At 34.4% G+C, this 19,740-nt stretch overlaps 3 protein-coding genes across 3 annotated transcripts; 2 read left to right on the forward strand and 1 right to left on the reverse strand.

The window, feature by feature from the left end:
• The first annotated feature begins 1,374 nt into the window (after positions 1–1,374).
• Positions 1,375–7,352, forward strand: LOC110909960. Its single transcript, XM_022154681.2, has 4 exons — positions 1,375–1,752; positions 2,506–3,095; positions 5,550–6,065; positions 7,128–7,352. The coding sequence occupies exons 1-4, from the start codon at positions 1,473–1,475 to the stop codon at positions 7,260–7,262; spliced, it is 1,521 nt and encodes a 506-aa protein (XP_022010373.1). The 5' UTR covers positions 1,375–1,472; the 3' UTR covers positions 7,263–7,352.
• Positions 7,353–12,045: 4,693 nt separating this feature from the next.
• LOC110909959 (autophagy-related protein 8i) lies at positions 12,046–15,477 on the forward strand. Its single transcript, XM_022154680.2, has 5 exons — positions 12,046–12,213; positions 12,301–12,356; positions 13,525–13,577; positions 15,035–15,153; positions 15,241–15,477. Exons 1-5 carry the CDS (start codon positions 12,174–12,176, stop codon positions 15,354–15,356), a joined length of 384 nt encoding a protein of 127 aa, XP_022010372.1. The 5' UTR covers positions 12,046–12,173; the 3' UTR covers positions 15,357–15,477.
• A 1,474-nt stretch (positions 15,478–16,951) lies between these two features.
• On the reverse strand, positions 16,952–17,734 carry LOC110913108 (B3 domain-containing protein At2g32645-like). Its single transcript, XM_022157970.2, has one exon. It carries the CDS (start codon positions 17,683–17,685, stop codon positions 17,026–17,028), a length of 660 nt encoding a protein of 219 aa, XP_022013662.1. The 5' UTR covers positions 17,686–17,734; the 3' UTR covers positions 16,952–17,025.
• Between the last annotated feature and the right edge of the window lie 2,006 nt (positions 17,735–19,740).

Consider the following 19,740-nt stretch of genomic DNA (forward strand, 5'->3'; position numbering starts at 1 on the left):
TTGTACTACAATTTCAGATTGTACACTTGTACTTTTCGTCCAACAACAAAAAATGATACGTCAAGCTATCTAAAAAGTTACATGATTTTTGTTGCTTAAAATTTAAAGTAAAGAAACAAACAATTTTATCTTAAAACTATTATATTAACATAAATACTAATTTAGGATGTGAGATGCCAAAACGAAAATTACTAAAAGGGTGCATCACATTATAACCATATGTATTATTATTTTTTTATATATATAAATTTACATAACCTCTCACTCGATTGAAATGATTTTTCAACTAACTTCGTAATTATTATTATCTTTTATAGTGAAAACTTGTTGCAACAAAACTCATAGGACCCCAACCTTCCTAACCAATGACATCAAGTTGTTTCCTTGTTTATGCGTTGTATCCTATTTTTATTATTAGCCGCTTGCTAGTTGTCGTTGTAATGAAGTCGCCGTTCGAAAAAGGTGGTTTTCGAAGTGTTGAAAACAAATTGGTTACAAATGATTAGCTACACTAGGTTATGTGTTCGATTTTCATAAATATTTTTTTCTCGGATTTATTGGGTGTTCTCCTGAATTTGCGTATAAGCATTATAGCCTAGAGGAGATGAATACGATCAGATGATTCCGCTGATAACACAATGATACTCCAGTTGTCCGTCAATGAATAATGATCCTAATTTACCGTTAAAAAAAAAAAGAAACGTGTAACCAGAAGAAAAAAAAAACGTGTGAAGTTATTAATTCCGAATCAGAATACTAGATACACTTAATTAATGTGTTATTTATGTAAATATTCTACAATAAATAAAAAAAATAGTAATAAATTCTAAAATCACAAAAGAGGAAAAAAGGTTACTCTTTTTTTTTTTTTTTTGAGTTAAATGTTATTTTAGTCCTTGTGGTTTAAGTTATTTTCCCAGTTTAGTCCAAATGTTTCATTTTTTGCCTGTGGGTCCAAAATGGATTCAGCGTTTCAATTTTAGTCTACTGGGTTAACTTCATCCATTTTTTCTATTTATGAGAAGGGCAATTCGGTCATTTTATATGTAATTTTGTGAACTTGAAGGGAAATTCGACGATATAAAATGACCGAATTGCCTTTTCGTTAACATAAATAATTGATAAAGTTAACCCATTGTACTAAAATGGTAACGGTGAAACATTTTTGAATACAAAGACGAAAAATGAAACATTTGAACTAAACTCTCAAAATAACACAAATCACATGAAATAAAATTTAACTCTTTTTTTTTTTAAATAAGATTGGAAAAGAGGAATATTAATTTGAACTTATTTTTAGTTTGGCGCATTCTATTTTTAAATTTGATTGGAAAAGAGGAAATATTAATTTGAACTTATTTTTAGTTTGGCGCATTCTATAAAACAAGAAGAAACAAAAGCAAAGAAACAAAAGAGCAAAACAGCTTCGCCGGAAAAATAAATTCCGTCAGCCTTAACCATCACCTTTTCCGATGATACTCAACTTAACAACATATCTGATGATGACGTCATCGCTAATGGCTAACATGCACCTTCTAATAACCACCTTCGCCCTTGCAATAACCGGTTTTGAACCTGTGTATTCGAAAGTAACATCGGAACCGGTGTTTTCTGCGGTTGGTGACCCCGGAATGAAGCGAGATGGGCTGCGAGTGGCGTTCGAGGCTTGGAACTTTTGTAATGAAGTTGGAACCGAAGCGCCGTCGATGGGGAGTCCTCGAGCTGCCGATTGTTTCGACGTTGTTTCCACCGGTATGTTTTCTTGGTTTTTGTTCTATAAGTGTTCGTTTTTTCAGAAATATATGTGTTCACGAACTGTTCGTAAACACTTTCAACCATTTAAATCTCGTGCTTAAATTACATCTTTAATATTTGTTGTTGTTTTGTATTTAAATGTTTTTTCCCTGTATTTTTAATTATTAGATTATTTATAATAATCATTTATTAAGTAAACCGGTTCTTGAGAACGGTTCAACTGATAAGGCTGGTTGGATCGGTGAACCGGTAAAGAGTTCGGTTTTAAAATATTGAACGGAATATATAATACACTCATACTTATTTGTCGGAAATTTGAAGTATTTAAATAAAATATAGAAACTAAAGACACTAATCAACTATCGAACACAAACGCAATGGCGGACCCAGAAATTATTTGTTGGGGGTGCGGATGAGGTGTTTGATCATATTTTCAAAGGGTGCGATCAGGTTTTTTGCCTAAAATATACACTAAATTTTTATTTTCAAGGGGTGCGGCCGCCCACCCTGGCCAAAGGGTAGGTCCGCGCCACTGCACAAACGAACACGTTACCAAACATTCACGAATATAAATGAACGAAGGCGGCCTCTGTGCATGTTCGTTCATTTATCTAAACGAATGAAATTTCTTGGTTTTGTCTGTTTGTTTAACAAACGAACGACCGAACGGTTCACGAATGGTTCGCCAAACGTTTGGTTTATTTGCAGCTACTTGTTCCAACTTCTAATCATTGTCGAATTTGTTCGCAGGTAAAGACAATTACCACCTAAACCACAAAGTAACCGAACGCGACAACCATCTCAGCGTCGGCGATTCATTTCCGGGACTAAACCCGAAAGCGCTACACGATCCGGACCTCTACGCAGCCGAAAAAGAGATATATCTCGGCAACCTATGCCAAGTAGTCACCAACACAACCCCATGGCAATTTTGGATGATCATGCTTAAAAACGGCAACTACGACACCACCTCCGGCCTATGTCCGGAAAACGGTAAAAAATCCCAACCGTTCCCACCGGGACGGTTTCCCTGTTTCGGAGATGGGTGTATGAACCAACCAGTTTTGGACCATCAACCGACGGTTATTGATTATAATTCGAGTTCGGTTTCGGGTCCGGTTATGAAAGGTGGGTTTAATGGTACTTATGAGTTGAGTGGTGGTATTGATTCGTATTTTGAAGTGACGTGGCAGAAGAAGATTGGCGTTGGTGGTTGGGAGTTTAACCATAAACTAAAAACATCAAAGTTGTATCCTTGGTTGATGTTGTATTTGAGGGCTGATGCTACCAAAGGGTTTTCTGGTGGTTATCATTATGACACTAGAGGCATGCTTAAAACGGTATGTTTTATTTTTTTATATGTTTCTTGTTTTAAAGTTTTTATTTATTTGTTACTTTTGGTTAAAACTTAAATGTTACAACTTTGGGTTAGGAAAAAAGATAATGTGATATTGATTTTAACAAGGTGTTTTAATGCGTAAAGTATTCTAAATCATTTAATCTAATATTAATCTAATATTGAGCAGATCTTGGCTAGGGCCGCCGTTTAGACAGTGTGACATTTGGTCACTCAAAAAGAAAGTCACCGTTCAAAAAAAATTAATCTAATGTTACTAGTATTTTTTTCTCAAGAAAATTAGACGATAGTTGAATACTAAGTTCTTTATAGGTAATAAAGTCATTCAAAGTTGTTGAAGGTAAAATTCAACTTATCTTTCAATATTGTTTTTTTTATAATTTTTTTAGACGATAATTGAATACTTACTATGTTCTTTATAGTTATTAGAGTAAACTTTCTTTAAAAATAGCCATTTTCCTCCAATAGTTTGCAATGGTTTTTCCATTTTGTTCCATGCGAGGAGCAAAATGGAAAAACAGACAATTTGGATGGAGTTAGTGGTAGGGAGCAAAATGGAAAAACCATAGCAAACTATTGGAGGAAAATGGCTATTTTTAAAGGTTTGGAGCAAAACCGTTAAAGTGACCAAACCACAAGGAGCAAAATAGAAGTTTACTCTAGTTATTAAAGCCATTTTAAGTTTTTAAAATTCAAATTATCTTTCATCATTGTTTCATTGTAGTAATCTTTATAGTTAATAAAGTCATTCTAAGTTTTTAAAATTCAACTTTTTCATCATTGTTTCATTGTAGTAATTTTTTTTACAAATGTTAAAATTTAGTGTTTCAAATAAAACAAATATTAAACTTTTATTACAATTTATTGATTGTAGTTTTCAAGTTTAATATGAAAGTAGAGGTGATTGTGAAAATAAAGTTCATTAAATGATATCTCGTTTTCATAATTATTCCATTAAGGTTATTCAATTTTAAAAGTTACAAAAAAAATTTTACAACAATGTAACAATGTCAAAACTTAGATGGTTTTTATTATTAAAAATATATGAGTTAGTTTACTTAGAAAAATCTTTAAACTTGTTTACTATTATATAGTTTTATTCCGATGAAAAAAATTGGTCCAAAACTTGTTTCCGTAAACTCAAGCGCTTTAAAATTATCATTTTCATACTGAACCTCTTTTGACACGTTACCCAACCTTTGTGATCCCGCTTGCCCCATTCTTACCTCTAATCCAATAGTTAATGGGGACATTGCCATCAACCATATGGGTCCATCTATGATCAAATCTAACATAAGTTGTAGCACATTTGCCCTTTTAACTTATGAGAGATTATGTGGTGTTGGTGGTTAGTGGGTCACTCACCAAATAATTGAAGAACGTGTTCTTTACACTTTTCATCCCATTAATAAGTGAGCATAACATGCATAGGGTCAGGACTCAGCACCATTGCCCCCACATCCCTACTATGAACAGGTGGACATGTAACCTTTTAAACAATCTGCACTTTGTTTCAAATGATACGAGTTAGTGAAATGGAGTTATTGTACTCGCGAGGAGTCATGCTTCTAAAGTTTGTGTTTCCCGAACGTTGTTATCCAGCCTTTCAGACCCAAATTCCATCGTCTAGAATTTTACGCTTTTTGTAGCTATTTGATAAATCATAAATGACATGAACTCACATTTTCGACTTTGTTAATGAAGTGCTAGATATAACGCATTCCGCTTTGATACAACAAGAAGCAATTTTTCATGAAATAAATGGTTTGAAGTTTGTTTGTTACCAACTAGCTAGAAAGCTTGTCTTGTATTTGAATTTAATGTTTTGTCGTTTTTTACTATTTTTTTTATTTTGTTTTTCTTTTCAATTCTTAGATATATCACCTTTTTTTAGTCAATGATCTCTGGACAAGTGTTGGAAGACTTGCATTTCTCTTGAGAGATGTAGGGTCGACTCCCACTTAGTGCAGAGTGAGGCACTGATGGACAATGATAGGAGACCCATGGAAACCTGAGTTGGATCCTTGAGCCAAACAGGTTTTACTGGTAATTTCACCGTCGTGCCTACATGCGGGTGGGTTACTGGGTTTTCCCCGGAATTGGTGGTGGACTCGGGTTACTCTCGGAGTACTCCGTTTGTCCTGTGGGTGCCCCGAGAGTGCTTGAGATTTATTCTGTTGGCCGTTCAAAAAAACCATATATCACCTTTTAATAACAATATTTTTTTAATTTTCTAGGATAAATACATCACAACCGCCCAAAGCAAATTTTTTCAAGTTTGCTTATTAATTTTGCGATACACAATGCTTATGTTTCTATACAGCAATAAGCAATTTTCCAAGTGTTTGATCATATATTAGTACATAATTAACAGTTTATGTGTTATTTGTTAGTGAAATAAACAATTTATGTAACATGTGATGTAAACATTAAACAGCTTCCAGAATCACCAAATTTCAAAGTAAAATTACGCCTAGATGTCAAAAAGGGGGGTGGATCCAAGAGTCAATTCTACCTTATTGACATGGGCAGTTGTTGGAAAAACAATGGTCAACCTTGTGACGGCGACGTGTTGACCGACATTACCCGATACAGCGAGATGATCATCAATCCCGAGGTTGCAGCATGGTGTGCCCCGTCAGCCCTCTCAAACTGCCCGCCGTACCATATTACCCCCAACAACACAAAGATTTACAGAAATGACACTGCGAGGTTCCCATATGGGGCGTACCACTATTACTGTGGTCCAGGGAATGCGGCCCACTTGGAGAAGCCGTACAGCACATGTGACCCGTATAGCAACCCGCAGGCCCAAGAACTTGTGCAGTTGTTGCCTCACCCCATATGGGCCGAATACGGGTTTCCCACAAAGCAAGGAGATGGGTGGGTCGGGGATGCCCGGACTTGGGAGCTTGATGTTGGCGGGCTGTCTAGTAGACTTTACTTCTATCAGGTATGTTTTATTGCTAGCATTTATCGGGTCAGAACAGGTTCAGGTTAAAACGGATGACTTTTGGCATCAAGGGTTAGGTTGGCACAAAACAATTAGCGTGTCAGATATGGTTACAAAATTTATTATTATAGTAATAACTTGCTTTTTTTGAATAAAATGGTTTATGAGACACCAGGTGATGTCACCACACGGCCCATGTGACATGACAAAAATGGTCATAGGAGACATATAACCATTAGTGATCATATTAGTCATTTTTGTGTCATTAAAACACATCACACGGGTTGTATGATTTGACGAGCACCGCCTTATACTAGCCTCATATGGCCATTTTTTGCCGGTTATTCGGCCTATATGACATCTAGGGAATGTAAATAAGCCCAGAGGCTCGAGAGCTACTCGTGATCAGCTCGGTTAAAAGCTCGAACGAGCCGAGCCTTAACGAGCTCGAGCCTAAAATAGAACTCCTTTAGTTATCGAGCCCGAGCTCGAGCCTGAAATACAAAGCTCATTTAGGCTCGCGAGCCTAAACGAGCCCAAACAAAATTTTAGTTTTTTTTATATATAATATAATGATAATGATGATAACATTGGTGAGCCAAGCTTTGGCTCGCTTAAGCGATGTTGAAGCGAGCTCGAGCCGAGCTTTTAGCTCGTTTGAGGTTGTTCCCGAAATAGCTCGAGCCGAGTTGAGCCGAGCTCGAGCTTTGGGTTTTACTCGCGAGCCGAGCTCGAACTCAAAGAAGTAGGCTCAAACCGAGCCAAGCCCGAGCTCGAGCTTCATAAAAACATAACGAGCCGAGCTCGAGCCTAGTCGGGCTCGGCCAGGCTCGTTTACATCCCTAATGACATCATACGACACGTATGACACGTCAGTGGTGTCTGAATAGTGTGTTAGTGATGTTATAATAGAGGCATATGAGGTTTTATACACTAAAAATCAGTTTAGGGTATTTTTTTATCCGTTTAACACATTTTCTTTTTACGTGTCTAGATCGACCCATCTTTAAATAAATGGATTGAAATTGTCACATCTGATTTTGTGAATTATAATAAAAACAGGATCCAGGGACTAAAGCTGCAAAAAGGATATGGACATCACTAGATGTTGGAACTGAAATATTTGTAAGCGACAGAGATGAAGAGGCTGAATGGACTCTAAGCGACTTTGATGTCATCATTACATCTAAACCTTAATTGAATAACTAAGTTATTAACAATATATTGTTAGTTGTTACTATGTTTAATGATATTGCTGTGGAAGTTTATTAATTTTCCATATATTAATGTATTTCGTTAGAAATATAACAATTATTGTGTTAGTTGCAAAATTTTACGTCATAAAAGGATACATTCAAGTCGAGCCCGTATTGATGATGCATACATTATTATAAATCGCATTGTTGAAGATAATTTAATATTTAGTATAACATTATCTTGTTGTGAAGACTGAAGAATATACTTGTGTTATTGTGTAGTTGTGTAATGAGAAAAATGCCCGGATAGTCCCTGTGGTTTCGCCTTTTTTCACCTATAGTCCCCAACTTTCTAAAATTACCTGAATAGTCCTCAACTTTTCATTTTTTGTTCCCGGATAGTCCCTAGGTCTAACTTCAGTTTGTTTTCTCTGTTAAGAGGGTGTGAAATGACAAAAATACCCTTTCCTTAAAAGGCCAAACCATAGGGACTATCCGGGCATCTTCTTCATTTTTATTTATAAAACCCCACCACCACACTTCATCTTCAACCTCCACCCACCATCACCCTCCTCCACCCTCCACCATCACCGCCACAATCACTCTGCTCAGGATAGTCCAACAAATTCCTCGAAAAGTTCACTTTCAGAAAAATCCCCAAGAGTATAATAACATAGTTCCACTTTCAGTCCCACATATAACTTTTCGCCCGTTCTGAGTATTTAAATCAAAGAACACAAATTACACTTTCAGTCCCACATACCTTCATTATCACTATTGACAGCGGCTCATCTTCAGAAAATTCTGATTGTGTTTGAACCTGTGAAAATAAGTAAAAGATTAAATGTATGAACATACAAGTGTAGAAAAGAATAGTTATTGTATCATAAATCATGTTAAGCACATACCTTTTTACTTCGCAGATTACTAACAGATAGAGTGCCGTCTCCACTTGATAAGATTAAAAAAACGATATCATAATTTAGTATGTCTACCAATAGAAGCTTAACCAAAAAACGAAAAGTTATATGTGGGACTGAAAGTGAACTTTTCGAGGAATTTGTTAGACTATCCTCAGCAGAGTGATTGTGACGGTGATGGTGGAGGGTGGAGGAGGGTGATGGTGGGTGGAGGTTGAAGATGAAGTGTGGTGGTGGGGTTTTATAAATAAAAATGAAGAAGATGCCCGGATAGTCCCTATGGTTTGGCCTTTAAAGGAAAGAGTATTTTTGTCATTTTACACCCTCTTAACAGAGAAAACAAACTGAAGTTAGACCCAGGGACTATCCGGGAACAAAAAATGAAAAGTTAGGGACTATTCAGGTAATTTTAGAAAGTTGGGGACTATAGATGAAAAAAGGCGAAACCACAGGGACTATCCGAGCATTTTTCTCTTGTGTAATTAACAATGTAATATAACAATGAGACTCAACATGGTGAAGTAATATTCAGATTTTAATTTATAAGTTTGTGTGTGTTTAGATTAAGTTTAACTGTTGTTTGGTAACATATGAATGGTTATGCTAAACCAGTAAAAGGTCTGAACCATTAAGAGCCTGTATAATGGTTAACCGTTCAGAGACAAATGTCTGACCAATTCAGATTTTAGGTCTTAACTCTTAACCATTCAGACTCTGTATAAATCTTGATCATTCAGAGGCAAATGTCTGAACCATTCAGACATCTGCTCGTGAAACAAACAGTCTGAACCATTAAGTGGTGAACCAGTAAGAGATCTCAACCATTAAGAGGTATAAACAAACATAATGGGATCAAATACAAATACTTATGTTTATAAGAACCGTAAGAACCAACACATAATTGACAAGTGTCCCTCAATAAAAAATTAGTTTAGGGGTAATTTAGACCTTTTCATCATATTTATTTATAACTAATTAAAAATAATTATTAAAACATCCCTAAATCCATTCAAGTTTAATTCAAATCAAAGTTTGAATTTTTTAACATATCCATGATCTAGTAACTCTCCATGATCGAACCAACCTGTAGAAACCAGGGGCGGACCTAACTAACAAACATCGGGTTCCCGGGAACCCATTCGGTTTTTAATATTTAGTGTAAATATATATAACAAACTGAAAAGGAACCCATAAGTTAAATATAAAAGGAACCCATAAACAAAAACCTTTGGTTCTCCACTGGTTGAGTCCGCGTTATTCTTCCCAAGACCCCCGGGTTCGAATCCCGTATAAACCATTATTAATCATTTTTGTTGCGGTTTTTTTCCTATTTTTATTTTTTTTCTTTAATGTAAAAAACCCATTTAGGGTTACAACAAAATAAGTTAACATACCCAAAACAAAAAAAACATGAGCGCACAAGATCAGACCTTTCCCATCTGTACTTCAGCGGCGCCTCCACCTTCAGTGAATCAGCGACCACCTGCACCTCCGCCGACACCAGCCGCCGTCCTCCTCCGCCAACTCTAAACAACATCAGGTCTTTCCCATCTCTTTTACATCTACAAATGTTTTGATTTTTGATTTAGTTGAGTTGAGAATCCGAGTAGGTTTGCAGTGTTAACCCAAATTTGAAGTAGAAATGAGTTTATTTGGAGCCCTAGTTAGATATTTGGTGTGTGATTTGCCTTTTGTATGTAGAATTGGAAACGGTGAGCTTTGATTATGAACTAGACATCAATGAGCTTTTAGATTTATTTGTTCTTTTTTATCTACAAAACCCATATTTATTTTGGGTTAAACTATAAAAACGGATGTTTGTACCTGTAACTTGTGGATGATTAGCAAAATTTGGGTATAATCTCATTAACCTAAAATTGTTTGTATTGAGAATGCATACAACCTACTTTAGCCATTATGCTCAGTATTACATCTTTCTATATTTTAGATGAAAGGAATTGTAGGCAACTTGTGTATACATTATTTCTGATGGATTCGGTTTTTTATTATTTTTTAGTTGTATTCAAAAATTACATGAAGTAAACACACCAGTTTGATTCTTCAATGCAACAACATTTGGGTATGGTTTTATGGGTTCTGAAATTATTGAACAGTAGGGGTCAACAAAACAATTTCTTCATCTTGTCATGCTTAGACTATTGGAGGGGTCAACACAAAAAGTGACTTTAGTGATAAAGCCCGACCCGACCTGACTCAAATTACTTTTGTAAAAGTTTATTAGAAATCACCTAGAGAAATGTGTTTCTAAGAAGATGAAGATAGATAATAGGATAGAAATCTTTAGCGATAAAGCCCGACCCGACCCGAAAATTCTAACGTTGGGTGGAACGAAATTGAGCACCTAAAAAAGTGAACCCAATGGAAAAAAATCCTGGATCCGCCACTGGTAGAAACCGCCACAAAAACAGCACAACACTATATAATTAGCATAACATTCTTAATCGTTCTCCATTATCAGCACATCGTCCTCAATCGTTCTCCATTATCAACATAAACGACATTCGCACAACATCCTTAATCGTTCTCCGATATCAGCACATCAGATGTGTTGATTATATCTACTTTTGGTGTTTGTTTGTATAATATTGTAATCAGCACAATTATAAAACAACTTTTGGTAACTTTTTTAAAAGTTACTTTTATAAAAAAAAAGGTATGGTAATATGGTACTCATATTAAAGATAAAAAAATACTTGATTTTATGCTATATTTTTTTTAAATAATGAAGTATATAAAAGTTATTTTAGTTAAAAAACCTTGATGGAATTTGTATTTAATTGAAAAACGTCAAATGACTAGCAATTTTACGAAATCACCCCTAACTTGTTAGTACTAATTTTTAATTATAAGTGTTTTATTTATAATCAACCCCAACCTTTAATTTAAACTAACAATGGTTCAGATTTGTTCTTACGGTTCTTACAGTTAGCACTGTTTGTACAGGATCTCAACATATAAGCAAACAACCCCTAAGCTTGTATTCTTGTATATTATACTGATATTGATTGATATTTTTAGAAAAAGAAAGTAGAATATGTTATTATATGAATTACTGAATTTTTAAATCATCGTACTAAAACGATCTATCATCTTTATATATAAAAAGACAATAAAGAAAAATACATTTTGTAATAACAAGCAGTTTTGGGGAGTAAAGTAGAGTTAAACCCTAAAGCAAGAGCAAGAATCATAGGTTTGGGGTCTAAAAGAATTGCTAAAAGAATTTGAAAGCCCTCTATAAGTTTGGGGTCTAAAAGAATTTATATTTATATTTATATATATTACAAAAGGTACAGGGGAACAGTGTCAGACTCCTGCCTGACACTCCCCCATTAGTCCGGATAAATTACGTTTTTACCCTCAATTCAAAACTACGAATTTGCCCCTGTTTAAAATTACGATTCTGCCTCCGGTTCAAAATTACGATTCTGCCCCCGGTTCAAAATTACAGTATTGTTATCGTTTTAGCTTTTAACAGATTTTGATTCTACCCTGATTTCAAAATTACAATTTTGCCTCCAGTTCAAAATTACAATCTTACCATCATTTTGTTTTTTTTAAGCAAAACTATGGAAGTGTGTTGTTTTAATTAGTTGACTCGATTTAATTTTTAACACTCGCTCATTTGTCCTGACAAATTACAGTTTTGCCTCCAACTCAAAATTACAGTCTTATCATCATCTTAGTTTTTTCCTTCAAGCAAAACTATGATAGTATTTTTTTTTAATTGGTTGAGATATATTCAGACTAGCGGCGCATAAAACTAGTCACGTATAACACTATAACACGTAAAAGCCCAATAAGTACTTGTTCCGAAACCAGGCCCAGAGCTTCCCGGATTTTTTTTTTTTTTTTTTTTCATAAGAATAAATAGAGGAAGATAGTTAACGTGTCGTGTTTATCCAAAATTTCTTCACTTGATAGCTACCACAATCAGAAAGAATCCATACCGGAATCACAATCGGAATCGAATGGGGAAATCAACGGCGTTCAAGGACACTTTCACTTTCGGTTACTCTCCTCTCTATTTCTCTCCAATCAATAATCTAATTATTCTGATCTGATCGTTTAATCAGTTCGTAATTATGCAAATTGCAGAGGAACGATGCCAGGAATCACAAGATATCATCGCCAGATATCCCGATCGTCTTCCTGTAACGATTCATCTCTCGATTTCGTATCGTTTATTTCAATTGATTTAGTTTTTGTATGAATTTACGGCTCGAATTAGGTTACAACATACACACTGATTAACTTATGATTTCGTATCGTTTTGTGTTAATTGATTCAGTTATTTATGAGTTTACGATTCGAATTAGGTTACAGTGATTCAGTTTTTTATGAGTTCACAAATCGAATTAGGTTACACCATACACACTGATTAACTTATGATTTCGTATCGTTTTGTGTTAATTGATTCAGTTATTTATGAGTTTACGATTCGAATTAGGTTGCAGTGATTCAGTTTTTTATGAGTTTACAAATCGAATTAGGTTACAACATACACACTGATTAACTTATGATTTTGTATCGTTTTGTGTTAATTGATTCAGTTATTTATGAGTTTACGATTCGAATTAGGTTACAGTGATTCAGTTTTGTATGAGTTTACAAATCGAATTAGGTTACAACATACACACTGATTAACTTATGACTTCGTATCTTTTGTGTTAATTGATTCAGTTATTTATGAGTTTACGATTCGAATTAGGTTGCAGTGATTCAGTTTTGTATGAGTTTACAAATCGAATTAGGTTACAACATACACACTGATTAACTTATGATTTCGTATCGTTTTGTGTTAATTGATTCAGTTATTTATGAGTTTACGATTCGAATTAGGATACAGTGATTCAGTTTTGTATGAGTTTACAAATCGAATTAGGTTACAACATACACACAAATTTACTCTATATTTTGTATCATTTTGTTTTAATTGATTTGGTTTATGTAAGAATTTACATATTAAATTAGGTTACTACGCATTAATCAACTCTCGATTTCATATTTTTTTGTCTTTGTTGATTCGGTTTTGTATGAATTTACAAATCGAATTAGGTTATTAACTCTTGATATCGTATAGTTTTGTCTTAATTGTTTCAGTATTGTATGAGTTCACAAATCAAGTTAGGTTACAACATACATGCTAATCAACTCTCGGATTCATATCGTTTTGTTATGATTGATTTATCTCACTGTTTGTGATTCTGTTTTAACTTTTGTTTGAAAATTGTTTGAATCGGCGTTGAAGAATCTTATTAAGTGATGAAGTTTTCATATCGTTTGATGTGAATTATTACGATCTGATACTGTTTTGTGTAGGTTGTAGTGGAAAGGTATACTAAAACGGACCTTCCTGAGATGGAGAAGAAGAAGTATGTGTCTTTGCTTTAATCTTTTTAGTTTTTACTGTATCTGCTTTACAAGTTTCTAATGTTTAAGAGGTGTTTGGCCTGTTATCTATACATGATGATTAGTTGTATTACAGGCGCTTTCTGATAAGTGATAAGTCCACAATTAAACGTGTTTTAGTCTGAGTAATAACGTGCGATAGGTAGAACAGACAATATTGATGGACATGAGAGGTCAGGTGTTACAATATGAGTTCGTGTTAAAATTGTGGTTATAAGTAGTTTAGGTGTGAAAATCATTGTTTTTTTTTTTTTTGATGAATCACATGTAAAAGACCCCTAAATAATTAGTTTTGTTGTGACTACTCTTAACTAATTATTTGACACCTAAATAATAAGAACGAGTTTTGCTATATGCACTCACCAAAAACCTGTTATCTAGGACTTAAAAGCTCGAGCTCAACCCGTTTCGAGCATTATGTCTAAAGCTCGAGCTCGGCTTGTGAGTAATTTTTCAATCCGGGTTCAGCTCGTTTATTGTTTATAGTTTATTTGTATACATATGTATTTGTAGGGTAAGGATAGTGTAAAAAGGACCTAAAGTGTGAGAAGTGTAAGAAGTGTATTATAACACTATATATAATACTATATAACACCATATAAACACCGTATAACAATATGTAACACCATATAATACCATATAACACTATGTAACACTATATATCATTATATAACAAATATAACACTATAGGTTGTCTGATAGCATGTCTATGATAGATGTATAGTGTTATATTTGTTATATAATGATATATAGTGTTACATAGTGTTATATGATATTATATGTTGTTACATATTGTTATACGGTGTTTATATGGTGTTATATAGTATTATATATAGTGTTATAATACACTTCTTACACTTCTCACACATTGAGCACTTTTTACAGGATCCCCTACCTGTATTTGTATATATGTGTGTTTGTGTGTATAACAATATATTAGTTAGTTCTTTTATCATAAATTTAGAGGTGCACAAATAGGTTAATTTTCATAACCGGTTCGGTTAACCGGTTATGGCGGTTAATTTCACTTTTTACTTTAACCGGTTCGGTTAATAACCAGTTTTTTTGTCCTTTTTTTGGAAATTTTTTGGTTAACCGGTTCCTATACTAAATATTTATAAAATTAATCACTAACCGGTTAATGTTCTGCTAGTTAATAACCAGTTCCGGTTCTAGTTAATAACTGGTTCCAGTTAATTAATTGGTTTTTTTGCCCACCTCATTCATAATTATATATCAAATAGTGTTTATCATATTTATATGAATAACTGGCTTGTTTGGGTTCGCAAGCCCAGTTAACCTCGGTATATGAAGCTAGGAGTCGAGCTCATTTAAGCTTATATCGAGCAACATAAATTGATATAACACACCAAATATAAATCGATTACTAATATAATCTTTATATTTTGTTTGACGACAGATACTTGGTACCCAGAGACATGTCGATCGGGCAGTTTATTCACATACTTAGTAGCAGGCTTCATCTGTCTCCCGGAAAGGCTCTATTCATATTCGTGCAGAACACCTTACCTCAAACGTGTACGATTCCATTCACACGTGTATAATGGTTTAATACGTGTATAAATTTATCTAATAATTATAATAACGGTTAAATGGTGTGTGCAGCTAGCTTGATCGAGTCGGTTTATGAATCGTTTAAGGATGAAGACGGGTTCTTATACATGTGCTATAGCAGTGAGAAAACCTTTGGCAACATGAATGGATTATCTGCATCTTGTTGATGTGTACTCTTGTTAAAATGTAATTAAAATGATCAACTGATATTCTCTCAAGTATTTGGTATATTTCGTCCCCGTGGATTATGGTTTAATTCATATATAATGTTTATTATCTTTACTGGTTTTGATCGAGCAGAGCCGGGTTGACAAGCGTTCGAGCCGAGTTTTAAGATCAACTTGAGCTTGAAACTGAAGAATTGACATATTTATTGGAAATATAATTGACAAATGAATTCAAAATAAGTAATGATTTCGTCATTAATAAACTCAGATTTGAAATGTTCTATTGCGAAAACCTTAATCAACTTCAAACAAAGAAACTACGTTTCTGCATACTAAAAACCCTAACTGATACAGAGGCAATCTGTTAAATAACCACATCAGTCATATTTGTATATGTATATGATACAAGCCTAGCAACCATGACCCGTTCACCAAGAGATGGGTTGATTTGGGGAACGAGTAAATTTATATCTACTTAAATTGTATTTTGGGCTAAAATTGGACACTTTTATTATAAAATTCGCCATCTTAAAACGGGTCTAAATGGGATCGCATTATTGATGACCATTGTTTGCCGTCACCACCTTGTTGCCATTGACACCACTGCCTCCACACTGCCGTGCCACCATTTTCGTCACCTCGCATCACCACTAGCCGCACCCATTTATGTGGCCGTACCCGTCTCGGGTATTTGTAGGGGACGGAACCACCATGGGTACTCGTCGGGGACGTTTCCTAAACGTTTCCAATGTCGGGGACGTATTTGGTAGAAGTATCCAGCCCGTTTCCACTTATTTTTAGGGTTTTTACCCCTTTCAAATTTCACAACCAGCCATTAAATAAATAGACCTATCATATTCGGCTTCTCTAATCTCTAAACTCTCAAGTCTCTAATTCTCTATCGATTGCCGATCTCTCACTAGATGAACCGGAATTTGAAAATAATTTGATTATTGATAATTAATTACCTTTGGAAGATGTAGTATTTTGGAATTTGTTTAATGTATTTTTATTTTTTTATATTTTTTACTGCCGTACCCGTAGCTTAGAATTTTGAGTTTTGCCGTTCCTCGTTCCCGTATCGTCCCTGTACCCGATCCCGTACCCGTTCCAGTGCTACTTGGGTGTGAACCCATTTTCCTGTATCACACGCAGCCCATTTGGGTCAGACCCGTTTTGACCCCAGATACCTTTTTAAAGAAAAAAACATATTTTATTCATTCGGGATATACGTCTTCCCTGTCGTATGATATTGATTTAAAACACATGCTGTAAACTACAGTCAAAATCACAATATTACGTTATGTTTGGAAAAGAGATACCAGCAAATATTATCATCCATATATTAGTATATAAAATTATAAATTATCAATTTATAGTTTTAAACGTTATATATAATATCAGTCATACAATCAATAGATATTGTAACTAGTCACTTTAGAAAATAAGGAGAATATATACAGAGTCACATGCATTCATCGTATCCTGTTTCCAGAAATCAATTAACAACACTACTCATCGAAATAAAAACGATTGTTAAACTATCATCCATATATTCAAATTAATCAAATCTATAAAAAAAAATCAATATCATCCAATTAGTTAACGAAATCTAAGACAAGAAACTTTCTACTTCAACGAGAATTGAATACAACAACTTGTTAACTCATCAAGCAGCGTCGTTCACAGCATCGGTTCTCTCCACAGGCACAATCGCAAAGCATAACTGTCGGTCTTTACGAAACGCCCACACTTGAATCATTACATCTTTCTTCAAACCCTCATTATCAGCCAAAAAGTTGTTCCAGTTTGTCTTCAACACATAGTTGTCAGTCTTTTTCATAGGCCACTTCTTCAACCTCAGCGGCTTCGCGTACATTTGCATCATCGAACCCACAACTCTAACCTCAATACCATCTTTATCAACCATTCGTATCTCATCATCCGTTAAGAACTCGTGAGGTTTCGTCGCCAGTTGCTTTATCGGCATGTTTAATCTGTTTTGATCCTTTTTCATATCACTTTCATACAAAACCTTCTGGATCACAAGCTTCATGTCTAAACCATACATCTCACCCGTGATGAACCACTTCATCCGCACTATTGAGTCGTTGTTCACAACCGGCCCACACTTCCTCTTCTTGTTATTGTCATTCTCCAACAACAAACATGATTTGCGTTTCTTGATCGTAACATTGTCGGCTGCTAACGCGTCCTCACGATGATCATGACCGTCTTCCTCTTCCAAGTGTAAACTATGATCATAGAACGAGAACGACGATGGTGCGGCGAATGGAGCATGAACATTAAGTGACAGAAGAGTATTCATATTGTTGTTAATTTTTTCGTATATGTAGAATGTGTGTATAATATGGGTGATTGTGGTTATATATATATATATAGGAGTCCTTGTTGGCTAAGTTTAAAGATCTTAACAACACGAAAATATGAGAAAAAGGATTGTAGTTCATTATGGAAACTATATGTTGTATTTATTATAACGTAATTTATTTAAAATTTGAAATTAGTTTTATTATTTTTTATCTTTAGATTGTAACTAATATTTTGTATTATATCATCCGGACCAAATGTTAATTTCAATTTGTTCTGCCAAATTTACGTAAAATATCTAATAATAAGATTCTAGTTGATTTCGGAAACTATAGGTTTAGTTATCATATTTTCAAATATAACGATTCTAATTCTAATTGATTTTGGAAACTATAGGTTTAGTTATCATATTTACAAATATTTTTATACCTTCTTGATTTAAAATTTGAAATTTCATTTTATATTTTTAGTCTTTAAGTCGTAACTAATATATTTTGTGTTATATATTTACTGACCATATTGTTTTATTTTGATTTGTTTTATCAAAATCACGTATTTTCTACACAAAGTGTTCGGTTTGGGCCATGATTTTGATCCTGTAAAAAACAACTATATGCGTAAATCTATAGAATAACAACCAAGTTTTATATTTGTTTAGCTAACTTAACTTAATCTTTTTTTTGGGTCAAAGTCATCCCAGTTACGTTTATTTTTTCAATAATGCGCCTATGTATAGAGGATGCTCGGGATAGGTTGCAACCGCACCCCAATAATTCTCTTATTTTCTAGCGACACTTTACATCGACCACCATGAAACTTTGACATCAACTCTCAAGAAAAAATATCATTTAAGATATTAAATTTGTAAAATATGATTGTGTATACGTACTATAAACTAATTAACAAATACACCATTTTATACAATTAAACAACAAGCCTATTTTATGCTAAATCCATAAACTACTAAACACAAATACTTAATAGTTATTTTAAACAATTAAGCCCAAGAAGCATTTAGCCCACCTATATTTAACAATTAGAAAGTTATCCTGTAAAAAATGGGAGGTTTTTTTATTAACCGCCGCCAACCACAAATTATCATATAGCTTAAAGAAGAAAGTCGGTGTTTTTTTATTACAAATTTCATCCCTCTTAGCTATTTACTCATTTGATCCCTCACCCATTTCCCTCTCAGCCTCCACGTGTCTTGCAACGTGTTTTCCTCTTCTGCTATGATCTTTAAGACTATAAGGGAGCAAATGAGTTCGTTTGGAGAACGTATGAACCTGTATTTTAGTAAATGTAAATTGCCCGGATGTTCTTTGTGTTTAGCCAATTTTTACCTTTCGTCCCTAACTTTCTAAAATTACATGTATGTTTCCTGTAGTTTGATCGCATGTTACTTGAATAGTCTCGTACTGGATTGATGTTAGTTTGCTCAATTAAGGTAGTATGAAATGACTATACTACTCTTACTGTTAAAAATTAATAATTAAAACCTAAATAATATAAATTCTTTATTTAATAATTCAATTGGACCCTATAATGATGATGAAGTTAAACTCCACCCTACCTTAGCTTTGCTATTGGTGGGATTTACTGAGTATGATGATGATGAAGTTAAACTCCACCCACCTCCCTTTCTTCTCCGGCCAAAACGTCCGACGCCGGAGCACCTTTTCCGGTCAACATCATCTGTTCCAGTGATGTTTAGAACCCCACCTCTCAATTGATGTTCTATGCATATCACATTTAAACTCCGACGATTAAGTTATAGTATTTAAAGGATAGATTGCCGGCCACTGAAACCGAACTCTGATAACATGGAAGCTCTCAGGTAACCTGCCAGCCCTCCGGCAACATTCCCTCCACCTTGAAACAAACTAGACGAATCCCCTCCCTCACCTAGTCGACCCCCTAAACCACCAAAACGGCACTAGCGCCCAACTTTGAACATTTTTTCTATCAACGCTCATACTAACTTAAAGTTAACTCGGTTAGTTTTTGCTAACATGGACTGATTACGTGGCAAAAAAATCAAAGTTTTGATAAA

The sequence above is a fragment of the Helianthus annuus genome, chromosome 15, assembly GCF_002127325.2.
Source record: "Helianthus annuus cultivar XRQ/B chromosome 15, HanXRQr2.0-SUNRISE, whole genome shotgun sequence".
Lineage (NCBI taxonomy): Eukaryota > Viridiplantae > Streptophyta > Magnoliopsida > Asterales > Asteraceae > Helianthus > Helianthus annuus.